Source organism: Habropoda laboriosa, unplaced genomic scaffold (assembly GCF_001263275.1).
Source record: "Habropoda laboriosa isolate 0110345459 unplaced genomic scaffold, ASM126327v1 scaffold243, whole genome shotgun sequence".
Classification (NCBI taxonomy): Eukaryota; Metazoa; Arthropoda; class Insecta; order Hymenoptera; family Apidae; genus Habropoda; species Habropoda laboriosa.
The window spans coordinates 30,892-46,476 of record NW_017100433.1 but is presented as its reverse complement, the minus strand read 5'-3'; the positions used below and the strand labels follow the sequence as shown (position 1 = coordinate 46,476).

The 15,585-nt window shown below is 42.2% G+C and overlaps 4 protein-coding genes across 6 annotated transcripts in view; 2 read left to right on the top strand and 2 right to left on the bottom strand.

The window, feature by feature from the left end:
• LOC108575887 (acyl-coenzyme A:6-aminopenicillanic-acid-acyltransferase 40 kDa form) overlaps positions 1-3,481 on the top strand; it is a 4,371-nt gene extending 890 nt beyond the window's left edge. The window contains exons 2-8 of the mRNA XM_017938808.1: positions 89-243; positions 1,350-1,547; positions 1,615-1,725; positions 1,975-2,191; positions 2,264-2,504; positions 2,598-2,794; positions 2,912-3,481. Coding sequence (XP_017794297.1) covers positions 121-243; positions 1,350-1,547; positions 1,615-1,725; positions 1,975-2,191; positions 2,264-2,504; positions 2,598-2,794; positions 2,912-3,033 — 1,209 coding nt within the window. The 5' untranslated portion in view covers positions 89-120 and the 3' untranslated portion in view covers positions 3,034-3,481. The remainder of the gene's footprint in view (positions 1-88; positions 244-1,349; positions 1,548-1,614; positions 1,726-1,974; positions 2,192-2,263; positions 2,505-2,597; positions 2,795-2,911) is intronic.
• Positions 3,476-5,662, bottom strand: LOC108575888 (putative E3 ubiquitin-protein ligase UBR7). Of its 3 annotated transcripts, none has more exons than XM_017938810.1 (8): positions 5,356-5,662; positions 4,937-5,147; positions 4,678-4,866; positions 4,450-4,599; positions 4,266-4,377; positions 3,994-4,172; positions 3,750-3,909; positions 3,476-3,634 (listed from the first exon to the last, which is right to left on the bottom strand). In XM_017938810.1, the coding sequence occupies exons 2-8, from the start codon at positions 5,075-5,077 to the stop codon at positions 3,483-3,485; spliced, it is 1,083 nt and encodes a 360-aa protein (XP_017794299.1). In that variant the 5' UTR covers positions 5,078-5,147; positions 5,356-5,662; the 3' UTR covers positions 3,476-3,482. The 3 variants fall into 3 exon arrangements, with proteins under 3 accessions (XP_017794299.1, XP_017794300.1, XP_017794298.1); XM_017938811.1 differs by having other exon boundaries at positions 3,994-4,169; XM_017938809.1 differs by having other exon boundaries at positions 3,994-4,181; positions 5,356-5,661.
• Positions 5,663-6,097: 435 nt separating this feature from the next.
• LOC108575881 (zinc finger and SCAN domain-containing protein 2-like) lies at positions 6,098-9,230 on the top strand. The gene is made up of 2 exons (XM_017938799.1): positions 6,098-6,397; positions 6,617-9,230. The coding sequence occupies exons 1-2, from the start codon at positions 6,098-6,100 to the stop codon at positions 8,465-8,467; spliced, it is 2,151 nt and encodes a 716-aa protein (XP_017794288.1). The 3' UTR covers positions 8,468-9,230.
• Positions 9,231-9,299: 69 nt separating this feature from the next.
• LOC108575880 (triple functional domain protein) overlaps positions 9,300-15,585 on the bottom strand; it is a 21,569-nt gene continuing 15,283 nt past the window's right edge. The window contains exons 27-34 of the mRNA XM_017938798.1: positions 15,399-15,585; positions 14,932-15,164; positions 12,706-13,021; positions 11,066-11,606; positions 10,447-10,852; positions 10,005-10,343; positions 9,691-9,883; positions 9,300-9,556 (exon numbers count right to left, since the gene is read on the bottom strand). Coding sequence (XP_017794287.1) covers positions 9,449-9,556; positions 9,691-9,883; positions 10,005-10,343; positions 10,447-10,852; positions 11,066-11,606; positions 12,706-13,021; positions 14,932-15,164; positions 15,399-15,585 — 2,323 coding nt within the window. The 3' untranslated portion in view covers positions 9,300-9,448. The remainder of the gene's footprint in view (positions 9,557-9,690; positions 9,884-10,004; positions 10,344-10,446; positions 10,853-11,065; positions 11,607-12,705; positions 13,022-14,931; positions 15,165-15,398) is intronic.

Below are 15,585 nucleotides of genomic sequence, written 5' to 3'. Positions count from 1 at the left end.
CTAGAGAGATAACGAGAACACGTAGCGAAATAGTAGCGAAATTTTCGACATTGCTGCATAACACCATTTTGTTAACCCGTTTGTACAGAAGAGGCGAAACGCAGCGATCGCAAGAAGAAGATGACTACTTGCCTGGGAAACAATCCAGCGAAAAATGCGCTCGACGCGGAGGACATCGGAAGACGGCAAGCGATACCTGTCATTCATACCAGAGGAACTCATTACGACGTTGGCTTCGATATCGTAAGAATTCAATCCTTTTTCCCGGGATTCGTTTCCGTAATTACCGTATTTCACATTCGCGGCTGTTCGAGCTCGTGTTAATTATGCTAATCTAATAGGCGCGCTTTGTACCTTTACGGAAACAGTGTACGGGAGGAAAAAACTTGTTCGGAAACAAAACGGTCAGTTACATAAGTCTCGCGGAAAAACCAAGATAATCGCAATGATTACTATTGTATTTGATGGAAAGAAACAAAAGAAAAAACACACGCGCGCACAAATATGGACTCGATCGCTATTTTCTTTCCGTTTCCGATCGATATTATTATACCGATACACGCGTACGTACTTACACATTTATCTGTACTACATACTTATACGGTACGATAACGCCGATTTTTTCCTTCGAGTTTTCTACTTGTGCTAACGCGCGCGAACCTTTGCCAATCGGTCAATTACACGTGTAAGCATTTATGTATACTATTTCTACACTATATGTATATACTGATGCGCGTATTCTATACAGCGTATGTATGTGTAAAGATGGATCGGGGAGCTAGTCAACCAGGGGGTAGCTAATCCCCCGTCGTAACCAGAAAAGAATTTTTCCTTTTTTTCTTCTCTTCTGGACATACATATGTGTATGTATGGTAATACATTAAGGAGCGTTTGCCTTGAAATTGTCGGACAGATACCGACCGACGCGATACGGTTACCGGCCGCCCGTATCACCAAGCTAATTGGAAAAATCGCGCGGCGAAACGCGCATCGTTCTCAGCCGTAAATCATTCTCGCGCCTCTGTTTCCTCCGATCATGTTATGTAACCTTTGTTACATAAGATTATGAAACATCAGCCGCGATATATAGTTCGTGAAAATAATACTCACATGCGCGTGTAGTTTTTACGATGCGCGTCCAACTGAACGCGAAATACGATATACATATTTCCGATCTCTCCTTTCAACCAACACCACCGAATCACCGGTGAAATCGTGCTAGACGAGGGCCTACCAGGTGGGTCGGTGGGTTGTGGGTGATGAGGAAAAGGAAAATTTTCTCGCTGAAAAGAGACCGCATAGGCCACGCCTTTATGCTTCTCTAACAGAGATTTTTTTTTTTTCATCAGGGGCGCACATTCTCCGGTCTGATTCAAGACTTCTTGGACACCTATAAACCGCTCAATGAAACCTATTTACCGCTTTACAAGACCGAAGCAGGCAACAAGGTATACCAGGAGACTCTTGCCTGCGTGGAAGAGCAATTTCCCGGATATCTTAAGGAAATTCGAGGAACAGCTGACGGAGCGAACGTTCCTTTTCACAAGGTAACGACAACGCCTCTGTCACCAATGTCACCCGCGATCAATTTCAATTCTTCCTTTCCTTTCGCAGTTGTTCCTCATGCATTTAGACGACATCGTGCCAAACGTAGCGAACGAAGGTGCACAAGGGAACACGTTACCGGTTGGTTGTTCGACAATCATGTGCAATCAGCCAGGACAGGTAAGTGGTAGTGTGGTCGTAGCGTGGTGGTGGTCACGGCGGCCGCGCCGACCAACTTTCGAGGAGAACTTGTTATTTATACAGTCCTCATGGCATACAAATTTACGTAATTCGCCTTTCGCAAACCTACCAAACATATTATATTAATCCTGTATGTAATTTATCCATTATCGGAATAGATATCACAGCTGTGACATTTTCCGTCTCGATCTTCACTCTGTCCAATCATTTCCTCTTCTTTCGAAACAGGAAATTTTGGGGCACAACGAGGATGCACTTAGCGAAACCTTGAATCACTGGTACTTGGTTTCTGCACACGTGTTAGAGCCAGGATGCAACGAGGAGATTTTCACGTCTTTGAGTTATGCCGGATTCTTACCAGGCTACACGATGGGTTACAATTGTCACGGTCTCGTTTATACTATCAACACGCTTAGCGCCGCAACCTTGAGGTCCGGTAAAACGCGTAAGTATCGTAAATTCGTGTACCCCCACCACCACCGCCTATATTTTCATCATTTTCTTTTCGTTCGTACAGCCAGATACTTTCTAACCCGAGCACTCTTAGCAGCCGAGAATTACGTGCAAGCTCAGCAAATTTTGCGTAACCAAGGTTACGGCGCTGCAGAAGGATTTTCGGTAAATATGACCTTCTTAACGCAACAAGGGGACAGAATGTTTCATAATGCCGAAATAGGTCCTTGCGAGAACGAGGACGCGCAGTCGCAAATCAGCATTCTGACCATTAGCCCTGGAGAAAATACCGTTCACTGTAACAAGTGAGTTACCAACTACTACCTCGTTTCCCTTTACTTTTCTCCTTCATCCACCTACCCTTCGCGTCCTTCTTTCTATCTGAACTCGGTTCACAGGTATCTACGATTGAAGGTCGCAGAAGTCGAGGGTCTTATCGTAGATAGTAGCGAGAAAAGAATGAATGCCATTTGTAACCATCCTCCTGCTAAATCTCGCCAAGATGTTTTAAACATTCTAAGCGATCAAACGGACGACCAGTATAGAGTCTATCAGGAGATCAACAAAGAAGATCGTGTGAAAACTATAGCCACCGGTATTTATTCCCCTTTCCATATCAGTTTACCGCAACTATCGTTACCCTCCACCTACCTCCTCTACTATTCCAATCTAGTATCTAGCCAATAATCAATATTATTTTATATTTATATAGGGATCTTCGACTGTGTCGAAAGGACCTGGTCCATCTACACGGACAAACCAAACTCTGTGGAACCGCTATTGGTGATACCTTTACGATTACGAAACGAATCGACGGCAACTTCTGCTACGTAAACACGTTACACCTACCACACGATCAGACCACTTCCTTCGTTCGATTTTATTTATTATTCCTTTCATTCAATAAACCCACCACACTCAGCCTCCCTTCGCCCTATTCATTCCTCTTTCCTGCTAGGAACATCTATCGTACGTACTTCGAGTTTTCTTAACAAACTTTCCTTCCTTCCTTGCTATTCGTTAGGCAAAATCACACGGATATCAAAATTATCACACCGAATCTGTTCGACAACGGATCAAGGTGAAAAATTTCCTCCTCCTCCTCCTCCTCCTCCTCCTCCTCCTCCTCCTCGTCACTTCTCATTTCTTTTTCTGCCGCAAACAGTTACAATTTATTAGAAGCTACATTTAATTTGAAAAGTATCAGATCCCGTGTCACGTAAACTTTTCCGAATAAACGAAACATACACAAACACAAAATGCTAGCGAGCAACCACCTTCTCTCAACGACAATATGTAGGTATCACAACTTTTGGCCGCTTCTTCGATTCCATTTCCGAGAAGAATTCCTTTATATCTTCTTCTCGTACAACTTTTTTATTTTCAGCAAATTTTTGCAAGTACTGTTTTAACCGCTCCTTCATGTTATTGTATTCTGTAAACAATACACCATGTACCAAAGTATTAACGAATAAAGGAGAAATTATTGACCAAATTGAAAAAGACTACTCATTCGGTTATTCGGAATATCGTTAAGAATTTTACCTTACCTTCGATTGCGGTCAACTGTTCCACGCGACCCAACGATGCAAGGGCTTTCATACCCTTCTCGTATTGCGATTCTCGACTGTTCGTTTTGCCCGCTTCCTCATAAGCATGTACACTGTCCGTTGGATCAAGAAGGAATGTGATATTTTTCTCTCGATAAACCTACAACCGTACAAATTTCTTCCGTGTACTTTTACCCAATCGGCTATAAAAATCCTATATTGATCTGAAACGAAGAAACTCTACCTCTTTGCAAGATTCGCAAGTACATAGCGCGGCTCTCCATCCTTCCGTCCAGAAACAACTTCCTCGCGATGAAATCTTTTTAGTAGCATTCTTATGTGGCATTGTACATTCCTCCTTCGACTGATTTTCAACATCGATCGTTTCACCTTCTTTATCCCCGGAAGAAACTTCGCTCCCTGCTGCAAAAGCTGTCATTATTTCCAATTATCACGTGCGCCATCACAGTCAGCAGAACGATCCAGGTAATCCAACGCAAAATCATTGCTACTCACCCGTGTATTTGTTTGCATAATTCCAAAGGAAATCATTCTTTCTCATACATCCGGCACAAATCATCTCGTTGTATGCTCCATCCGCTGGCATTTCCTTTTCGCATTCCAAGTGCTGGCGATAACACATGGTTATGATTAATCTACAAAATCTTCAAACGATTAACGCACACGTGCACATATTTACCTTGGAATGATACCAGTCCTCGCAGATTACACACTGCAACATTTCGTCGTTTACAGTATCCTCTGGATCCGGATACGGTCTCTTGCAAGTGCAGTAAAGACCGTCGAAATTATGATTATACTGATTTTCCACGTTTATCGAATCCTTAGACTGTCAAACCAAACGTCCAATCAGGACCAAAAAGAGCAAAGAATAAAGCTAACAAGGGAGATGAAATAGCATACATACAGGGTCCAAGTTACACTTTTTCTCTCCAAACTTTGGATTACCACAATCGCATCTAAAATGCCTTTTGGTATATAATTCAATCAGTTCGTGACCTTCGTGGCAATGAAAACTGCAAGCAAGGCAAACTGCTGCCCGAACTGATTTTTGGCAACAAGTTTTACACGCGTAAAGGGCTTGCCGTGTATACCCCTGAAAAAGTCAGATGATTCAGCTACAATCGAATTTCATTCCAACGAGGTTAGTGCAAGCACAGTAAAACCTTGTTATAAGTGCAATTTTTGTCATCGGACGCGCCTAGCACCGCATACGCGTCTTCCTCTAATTGATTCTCTTCTCGAAGGACATCCAACATTGTAACGGAATTTTCTTCTTCGATCATTTCCTCGATATTTTCAGACATTCTGTCGTTGACACGTTTATATACAGAACCAAATTAATTTCCTTAACCTTGCCAACCACGTATTGAAAATCTGAAATCAAGATAATCGTCACTTTTATTTGTCACCCGTTCTCCTTCGTACAAAAACCTACGTACGTATGTACATAAGTACATATTTAATGCTTCGAAACGAAGGAAAAGAAAAAAAAGGAGGGGGGAAAAACAAAAAAAAAAACACAACAAACGAAAAATTAGATTCCTTGTTAATTGAAAGTAATCAGCAACGTTCCGTTTCGTACCTATGAAACGAGTAATTCACGACCAAAAACGTTTCCTCCGAAATAACACCAACAATGTCATGTGACGCTACGCGTCCCTTAGCGCGGCTTCTTCTCACTGTTATATTATGTGCAACTGTTACATTACGCGACGATAGCGCTCCTCTTATGTGTATGTACTATAGAAACGACAGGCTGCACACGTATGTACGTCTTTACTTTATCATTCGACCACGAAAAATCCTTAATCGTTAAATAGTTAAATACGTCTCTTTCCTACTGTCTTTACCGATCGTTAACAATAAAAAACATAACAGTACACGGTGCACCGTACAATTTTTCTGAATGTGTAATTTTTAATTGGTTAAAGTCAATTCAAATTTATCTTTCTTCTATACGTTTACATTTATAAGTAGTCCGCAAATAAACCATGTGTAATGCGGTTTATATTCTATTTCACGTTATATATACACGATATATGTATGTATATTTATATAAATATATATGATCTACACAGAGTACAGATGAAGCTAGATGAACGAACCTACCTTACATCATCTTGTACGTATGATGTTGGTAAAAGTCGAGAGATGGCAGGCACGATCATTAGCTTTGCTTTTCGCGCCTTAATTATGCCTAACCTGTCTTAAATACACACACAGCATTCCAGCTTTTTTCCAAGAAAAAGCAAAGGTTTCTTCCATCCGCAGAGCAGTTGGATCTTTTTTATCATTATTACGGCAATTTCTCGGAATCACGAGTAATGGAGGAAGTAACCAAATGCAGATACATCGATTGTGTCGACACTCGGGAAAAGGAACAAATACTTCACGAACTTCCCGTTTGTGATACCGGTCTCTGTGTGAAGTGGTTGATCAACAGTGGTCACGTGGATCTAATTGGAAGTGATCTCGACGCTCTACGATCTATGAAATTTTTTCTGTGTAACAATCATTTTACGGAGGATTGCTACCTTAGTAAAGGCACCCTAAAGGAAAATGCAGTTCCTTCACCACATTGGAGTTCTGTTTCGCGAACATTGAGAACTTTGAAGACACGACGGGTAGATATTTTCCACATTATCCATAAACTTTTCCTTCTTCTATCGCTTATACCAAACGCAGAACCCCTTTACCATTATTGGTTATAACGTCAAACATTTTACATAAAACTTTCCACAAAAATGAAAGTTTACATGTGTGAACTTTGAAAAGTTATATTTTGTACATACATACGTATATATATATATATATATATATGTTTTTTTTTCGTTAATTTTCAGAAAATTCAATTAAACGGTCAAGAAAGTTCTATGGAGGAAGTAGCGACCAATCAGCTCATTGAGAAGAATGCCCCTTCTGAATTTGAAGTTGATCAATGGTGTAGAACATGCGCGACTAAGAAACAGAACCTTGTAAGTATGATGACCAAGGGAAAAGGCACAGATATGAGCCTTCTATCAAAATTGAAACTCTTGATAGAGATCGACGATGAAGATGCTTTACCAACAAAGATGTGCGACGAATGTGTGGATAAGTTGGAACAGTCTTTCAAGTTTTTTCAACAGATTTACGTAGCAGACAATACATTGCGTCATGTGTTTCCAAGTACACGATCAAGTAACACACCCAGAAAGCCTCTTTATTCGATCGGCGAGCACATGAGAAAGGAACAAAGGGAAAAGGAGAAGGAGAAGGAAAAAGAGAAAGAGAAAGAGGAGGAGCAGCAGCAGCCTCAAGCTGCACCAAAAGTGTCTCGTGGTATATTCAGACGAGGTCGAGGTAGACCCCGTACCAGGGGATATGCTGCAAGGGCAAGAGCGAGACAAAAATCTGCTCAGATGCAAGTACGGGTACCAAGCCCCAACCTAAATGATAACGCGGTGCACATCAATAGAGTAAACGAAACGACAGTGTCAAAGAACGAGTTTAAAAACACGTTGATACACGAGGAAGAAAAACCAGTAGGTATTACAGTGTTTTCGTTACTAACTGATACGTGTCACAGCGACGAAGAACTCGACTGGTCGGATGTGTTGAAAGTGATGAACGATCAAAGATATGGAACAGTTTCCAGACAAGAGGCAGAGAGAAAGATAGAGGAAAAAGTAGAAACGAAAGCGAAATCGGAGGTACAAGAGGTGAGCGAAAAGCCGCGGAAGGAAACGTCGTTGAAAACGGAGTTGGCGATGGTAGTAGGAACAGAAGCGACAGAAACGTCCATAGAGAAAGGAAAGGTGGAAACGGAAATACAAAGTAAGATAGAGGTAGAAGGGGCGGATCCTGGAGAAGAGATAACGGCAGCGATGTCAGAGAACGAACTTGGACAAATAGGTTGTGACAAATTTTACGACGAGTCGTTCAAACTAAGACGTCAGTTACAAACACGTTTATCGACCGATCATTCCCAAGTATCCGGTCATGTGTGTACAGATTGTCTAACGTGTTACGAAACTGAGTCATTACTTTTCAAACATCGTGCTCTACGGCATGGAGAGCGAAGATATCGGTGCGAACATTGCAAGGAAGAATTTGTCGAGAAAAAAACACTGAGAGAGCATGTGAACAAATGCCAATCGCACGATACTATACTGTATTATTCGTGCGATTCGTGCGGTGTGCAACTTGCTTCGAAACAAACTCTGATCGAGCACATGAAAACTCATCCGGAAAATTCGTCGTTCCATCCGCCGCTGGCGTCACCGGCTGCTGCCGAAGATTCAAAAAAAGCCGAAAACGAGTCACCGCCGACTTCTTCATCGATTCCATCAAAATCGGAACTCGAACCCGAATGTTCTCCCGTTACATATTCGAGTATGGTCGCAACTTCAGAATCAAATCCGGATGAAAAGAGTAGTATCGGCGTCGTAGCCGACACAACTGATAGAGCTAACGTAGCAGAGGAGGAGCAACACCGGCAAACGGGTGAAGAAGAGTCGGCAGCAATTACGTGTCCGGATTGCAACGAACAGATGCAGAATACGGTAGAACTCAGTATTCACCGAATGCGTCGTCATTCCATGAACAGGAAAGATGCAACGTGCCTTCTATGCGACAGCAAATCCTTTCCCTCGTTGGAAGAATACGAACAGCACGTGCTCGATCATTGCAAACGACTAAGAATATCACCATGATAAAATCAGTTGTTCTTTATTACGGTATTGTGTTACGTATAGAGACGATTGTCCGTTTCTGTTCGTTAATATTGGCAGATACAATATGCTTGTTGGATTCACCAGAGGTCTAGAATATTGATATCAGGGAAAATTAATGTTAAGCTAGGGGTACCAAAATTAATCCTTCTATTGAAATATTGGCGCAGTGTGCATGTTTCTGTCAAATCTTCAACATCTCCTATTATATGAACGAATAAGGAATATATTTTGATTCAGCCGATTAAATGTATTTAAATAATCTATTAAGAGGGAAGAATATGTATGTATGATGCATGTATGTATGTAGGTATGCGTGTTTAAATTGATCGAGTAAACAACAGTGTTTTTATTTTGTTTGTTTGTTCGTTCGTTCGTTCATTTATTCATTCATTCATTCATTCATTCATTCATTCCTACGTTCGTTCGCCATATTCAATAAATTGTATAAAAAAGTACAAAATTCCAAGGATAAAGGCAACAACAACACAATAGTTCGCATTCGTAACAACGACGACGACGACGATCGCAACGACAACAACACGATTTTCTTAACGTAGAGGAGAAGAAATGCATCAGTGATAATACGCAATAGGTAGATACGAGGCGTATGTTAAATTCGTTGATTTAAAAAAATGCTCTACACGCTTCGTATAACAGGCAAATAGTGTGAAGGTCGGCTCAACATACGCACAAATATTTATGTAAACAACAAAACGCATCGTGCAGGATGCGAGACATACGAATGCGATCCACCAAACATTCGCGACAGCGAATGCAACAGCGTGTTGTCGCGATTGTTGTTTATTACGTATTTACAGTCAGCCGAATTCGGCCGGAATCTTTTAAAGTTGTTCATCAATAAATTATATACATACATACAAACATCTCCCCCACCCCCTCTTCGCGCGCGCGCGCGCGTGTGTGTGTGTGTGTGTGTGTGTGTTTGCGAACGATGCTGATTCAAGAATAAAAACTACTATTTCGATCCTGGCTAGATTTTGAGCGATGAGCACGGCGGTCGATAAACGCAATCATTCGGGAAGAAGGGATCGTCGCGCCAATAGATATCTGAAAGGAAAGATTACGTATTATACATAAATGAGAATGGGTATCGGTATTCTTATCGTTCGAGGTTAGCAGTGGAATATAGAATTAGCGTAGCGTACGAAAAAAAAAAAGAAGACACTATAAATTTACGTTACCTTAAACCAAGGTGACGATAAAGAAAGTTGAGCGGTCGCTCTATCATCTCCGCGTAGACATAGCAGTCTTTCAAGAAGATGCTTCGCGTCACTCGATATCTCTCTGAAGTATTCGTCAGGAAAACAAAAATCGCATTTAAGTATATTCGCGGTGGTTTCCTCGATAGAATCGTCCAAGAAGGGTGAAAGGCCGCTGGAAAGTTTCACAAATGTATAATTAACTGGTAAGTATCTTCCCTCCCGTGGTGTACGTCGCGTGATTCATCGTTATTAATTAGGATGACGAAGAAGTTTTGGTAAACGGCGATATGTACCTAAGAAGCACGTAAAGGAAAACTCCGGTAGCCCATATGTCTGTGTAGGATCCTGTCGGTTTACCGAGAACCGACTCCGGGGCTGCGAATTCCAAATCAACGGGAGGAACAACTTCGTCCAATGGTATCGCTCTAACAGCTTCACCGAAATCGATCAATTTCACGATATCGGTCTGGTTATCGATCAGAACGTTCTCCGGCTTCAAATCCAAGTGAGCTCGCTTACGGGAATGCAACCATTGCAACGCTGACAACAATTGACCGGTGTACCTTGCTATAGTCGCTTCCGTGTATTCAGTTTGTTCGCCAAGGTACGCGAACAACGTCGAACCGTTGACCCTGTAACGAGAGGCGTAAATCGCCGGTGGTATGAATATCAGGAACGATGATACGTACACGTGTAAGTCAAGAGGTAATAGGAAAGGGAAGAAAATCTACTGACAGCTCTAAAACGATAGTATCGATATCCGGTTCAGGTGTATCCTCGAAAAGTGCAAATGCTCCAACGATATTATCGTGACGAGTACTTCTGAGAAGATCGTATTCGGCACGGGTCAGTAGTAGCGGTTGTTTCGCTCGGTATATTTGCTTGAGCGCAATTTTTCGCTCGGATCCATTCTCCCTTGCACGATACACTTTAGCGAATCTACCACTCCCCAATTCTTCCAATTCAACATATTTTCCTATATACTGTTGTTGTTGTTGTTGCTCTTGGTGCTGTTCAGTTTCCGTTAGCCTTTTCTTCAAATTCGGGAGCATAACGATCATCGAAGATGTCTCCCCCGTCAATTCGTTCGACGATCGATTGTTTTCGATCGTGTCGTTCCAAGCGTTTGTTGTATCAATGCCTAAAAAAGAAGAGGACAAGAGTCTGGCGATTCACATAATATGGCGACAACAAAATCGAATAGACTTGAGACGTATCGTATGTCGTTTTTGTACAATAGATAGAATATAGAGTGACACGCGTGAGTATATGTATACTATTTACTTCGTGTGTGTGCGTGCGTGTATACATATGTATCATATGATATATGTATAATAAACGTAGTACAACGTACCTACGATACGAAGGGGAATTTTGGCCGAACAAGAACCCGTTTCATGTTCGACGCGACAGTGGTAAATCCCGGAATCAGAAGGAAGACAAGGAGCAATTTCGAGAGAAAGGGAATCGGCCGTTCGGAAAAGTCGATATCGATCGCCTTCCTCGATGTCACATCGTTGCCCCTCCTTTCTCCAAGAGACGATTGCGCGTTCCACGTGACGCGCTTCCAGCACGAGTCGAGCCACGCCACCGGCCGTCGCCCTGATCGAACACGGAATAGTCAAGATCACGGGAGGACCGTTCTCTTCCGCGTGCATATCCTGCGGAAGACGGACGCTCTCTCCCTCAGTATCGATTCTTCGCGGACGAAACGACCATGCGCGGCTGACCGACGAATTCGGAACGAGACTCGCCGGAATCCAGAATTCTTCCTTTTTCCCGACTACTGGCGAGACGATCAGTCCTGGACCGTCCACTCGGCCGATCTCCAACTCTTCGCCGGCGTGTAACTTGCCCCAATCCGCGGTTAATCTTACTCTGCTACCTGGAACGATCTACGGAATCTCCCAATTACTAACTCCACACCTCTCCGAATCCACTCATTCCCATTTTTCCCCGATCATCATGCAGCACTGGCTTCAACATCATCATCCTCAACCTCATCCCCATCCTCAAAATTCCTCTTTCGATTATCTTTCACACCCATCCATTATCATCATCGCTATATTCTCACTTTCACACACCAATCCCCCCCGCCGTTAGCGATGTACGCATCTGTAGCAGTTCCCTTTACTCGACTCATCTCGATACACCGTTAGAACAGAAAGCACTCCATGTATATTACGGCAGCCAACAGCAATAGTGGTCGAACGCTTAAAGAACCAGCTATAGTAATTGTTATATGTACTTATGTAGAGTAACACTTGAACAAATTACGAAATACTTAGCAGCACTGTGTAATAGCGAGAACCGATGTAATACCGATGCACGCAACGAAAATTATCGTTCAACCAGACAGAGACTAATAATGTTCTAAAAGAATAACGATACAACATAGATTAGTATCACAAATATAATAGGTTAATTAGCAACGGCGACACCGGTGATGACACCGATGTAAGTAACTGCTACGATTACAATAACGGCAACGACGACGACGACGACGACGACGAAGACGGTGGCGACGGCGGCGGCGACAAAGACAACGGCGATCGTAATACGATAAAAATGACGAGACAAGGAACGGTATCTACTGAGACGAAATATTTGAAAGTATTTCACTTTGCATAAAATATGTTGAAGATAATGTTCGTGTCGCTAACAAAATGAACAACATCGTTCAAGCCTGTACAATAAGCAGGAGCGGTAACGTTGTACACGTCGAGAGAAGAGATACTGGGTGGTATCAACGAGAAACGACGGATTTCATTTCCTTCGCGCAATTTACCTCTTACATGTGAATATGATAAAAAAGAAACTTTGTAACCGTACCAACGAAAATTTATACGATAGAGAGCGAATAGCAACAGGCATCAAGAAGAAGAGAAAGAAGAGTCCTTTTGCTGCAATTGCAAGAGTACTAATTACGAATAGGCAAATAGAATGGTATATGTAACTTTAGCAAGTAATAATAATTTCGGTATTGTTGCTCACCGGGATAGAGTTGTTGCGAACAGGTGATCGTGGTCGCAGGGTGCTCCTGAATCCCTCGAGAAAATTCAGTCTGCTTTTGCTAGGGCTAGGCGTTTGCGAAGAATCTTGATCCAAGCCTCCAACGGCGCGAGATCGTTGCGAAACCGATGTTGTTGCTGTTGCTACTGTTGTTGCTGTTGTTATAGCTGTGGTTGCTGCAGCAACTGTAGCGATTTCATTTCTCCTTTCTTCGTTCGTTTTAGACACGTTCGGTATCGTTGATGAAACCGTCGGAAGTACGCTTCCTCGACACGGAGATTCCGGACTCACGCCACGACTGTACGCCAGCAAATTATAAATGAAATTGAAACACGGTACTGCATCTATGAAATTACGCATTTCTCTCGCATCCAGATACATATACGATATTATATATACACACGCACGCACATGTGTACACGTGTGTATATTGTGTACGCCTATTATATTAAAAGCTGAATCAACGTTCAAACATTTTTATCCGTTCGCATACACCGGTCACACAGTACTTAATAAAATACGAAGCATTTTAAAATTGAAAATGTAAGCGTAAATGATCAATGCAGTACCATGTCCTCGTTGTAAACGATAAGAAAAAAACAAGCAGTTAGAAGGGTAAGTAGTGTTAAATAGGCGTGGGAAAAGGACGCATCACAATTAGAATGTTGACCAATGTACAATTTATTCTAAACAAAATGTTTACGTTTCTCAAGTCATTAATTTCACCTTATGTCATCATCTTAGAATGCACAGTTATGTACAGCATACTATCCCCCGCGTTCGTTCGATCTTGCATTTATAAACATTATTAAAATTATTATACATTTGCAGCGTTACGTCGTTAATAGGTAATAGTTGTTTTGGTGGGGGTGAGTCAGCACGTCAGGCATGCTCGCTGTCATGCGTTTTCGTTTATTGCGTCCAATGCTGATCGTTATTTTACATATGCACGGTTACTCGTGTACGTACATACAGATATACGTACACGTATATTTTTCTCCCCCCATGTGTCTGTGTGTGTATGTGTGTATTAATGTTAACGTTAACGTTGTTAACATACATATAGACGAAACCAATTGATACGTGCTCCCATGAGAGATAAAGATAGGAGAAAAATTATTCGAAACAAGAGGACACAACAACGTAATTTTTTGTCATGGTTTGATTCGTTGTATCGCAAATTTTGCACTTGGAGGTCTTGCAACAAAATCTGTCTCGCCCCCACCCCCTTCTTCCTTCCTTTCTCGCAAACGCCAGCGCGCGTGCGCGTTCAGCATACATACTCCGCCCGCACGCATACACACACGAGCGCGCAAAGTACATGCAGATCCGTGACGGACACGTGACTCACATAAACGGAAGCATGCAACAACACGCTCCTCTCCACTATTTTTGCTCTTCATCTTCAAACAACAACAACAACACATAAGAGAGCAGTGACGAGGATGTAGCCGATATCAGAGGATACATCTTATTACACCTACCCCCACCTGTGCAAACGTGTAAATACGTGGTCGACGAGAAATAAGGGACTGTTCCATAGTTTGTATCGTATCCTATCGCATCGTATCGTATCGTATCGTGTATCGTATAGTACTGTACGTGTAACGTAATTTCTAGTAGCGTACCGTATGGTAGTAACGTATGAAATGGTAATTGCCTTCTATATCATTGTGTTCGAACGAACGAGCGACCAACGGCAAACACGGTTCTAGAAATATTAAAATCTACTCCAAAGGAGGTAGGCAGCTATTGTAGAATATAATAGGAAACGTTCTCGAGATGAAGCAATAGCGAGGTAGATTCCTGAATTGCGATATTAAGGCAAACAAGAGGAGGACACGCCGCAACACGGTGAGAGAGTACTGTGCGTGTAAAGTGTGAATGAAGAAAGTATTGCGAGGTAAAGAGAACAGGTAGGAACAGAACGAAAGAGAAATGGATATAAAAACGGATCTCGGTATAGGAGACGCGACTACGGTACTCTAGCATACAGCGCTTCTGGTATCTCTTTTTATATAAAATATACAAAAATATCTCAGAACGAATCTTCGCGGGTCGAGCTTTAGGAAAGAGAAAGAGAGAGGAATGGAGAGAGAGAGAGAGAGAGAGAGAGAGAGAGAGAGAGAGAGAGAGAGAGAGTCAATGTAATCCTCTGTGTATGTCTGTCTGTCTGTGTGCGTGTGTGTTAAATAGAGTGACGCTTACAATGGATCTTTGGTAAGTTCCTTTTGGTAGGCAATTGGCGACTGTATCGCCTTGAGGAAGTCACGTTGAGTCTGCAGGATGGCAGTGATCGTGTCTACCCACTCCTGCTTTCGTGGCCCATTTTCTTCTACCGCGCTACAAGAGAATCCAAGGCCAGGTTTTCGGGGGTCGGTCGATCGAATGACAAATTTTTCCGGGTCGTCGTAACATTCTTCCAGGCTCATTTTATTCACCTGTGCGCAACATGAAACACATTCCTATCTTAAATATACCTATGTACATGATGTGCCTTACATCAACGCAAATCATGTTTTCCTTCTTCTTCCGTACTGCTAGTTAGCTGCCGAGTTAAAGAATCTCCCGGCACACGTCGGCAAAGTAAAAACTAGGGATAAATGGTCGCGTATGGAAGAAGAAGTGACAGTCGAGAAAACCGTCCAACAAGATTCATCACGATTATTCTTTACCTGTATATGGGCTTTGTAAATATAAGCGGGATTGGTAAATTGCGTCTTTTTTCCGACAGCCTCGCTAAAAATAATATTTTGCTCGAAGAGGAAAACTTGCCATTCTCTTCCTCTACTCGGTAAATTCGAAGATATTTCCGAGACTAAAAGTGGTCCATGCAACAATAATTTCCCCTGTGCTGTAATC

What these genes read in the sequence shown, in the direction of transcription:
- LOC108575888 (XM_017938809.1), bottom strand. Translation starts at nt 5,077, where the DNA reads ATGTCTGAAAATATCGAGGAAATGATCGAAGAAGAAAATTCCGTTACA. An exon ending in AGGACTGGTATCATTCCAAG is followed by an intron (nt 4,378 to 4,449) that starts GTAAATATGTGC and finishes TGTTATCGCCAG; the next exon opens with CACTTGGAATGCGAAAAGGA. An exon ending in CTTGCGAATCTTGCAAAGAG is followed by an intron (nt 3,910 to 3,993) that starts GTAGAGTTTCTT and finishes GTACGGTTGTAG; the next exon opens with GTTTATCGAGAGAAAAATAT.
- LOC108575881 (XM_017938799.1), top strand. Translation starts at nt 6,098, where the DNA reads ATGGAGGAAGTAACCAAATGCAGATACATCGATTGTGTCGACACTCGG. An exon ending in GAACTTTGAAGACACGACGG is followed by an intron (nt 6,398 to 6,616) that starts GTAGATATTTTC and finishes GTTAATTTTCAG; the next exon opens with AAAATTCAATTAAACGGTCA.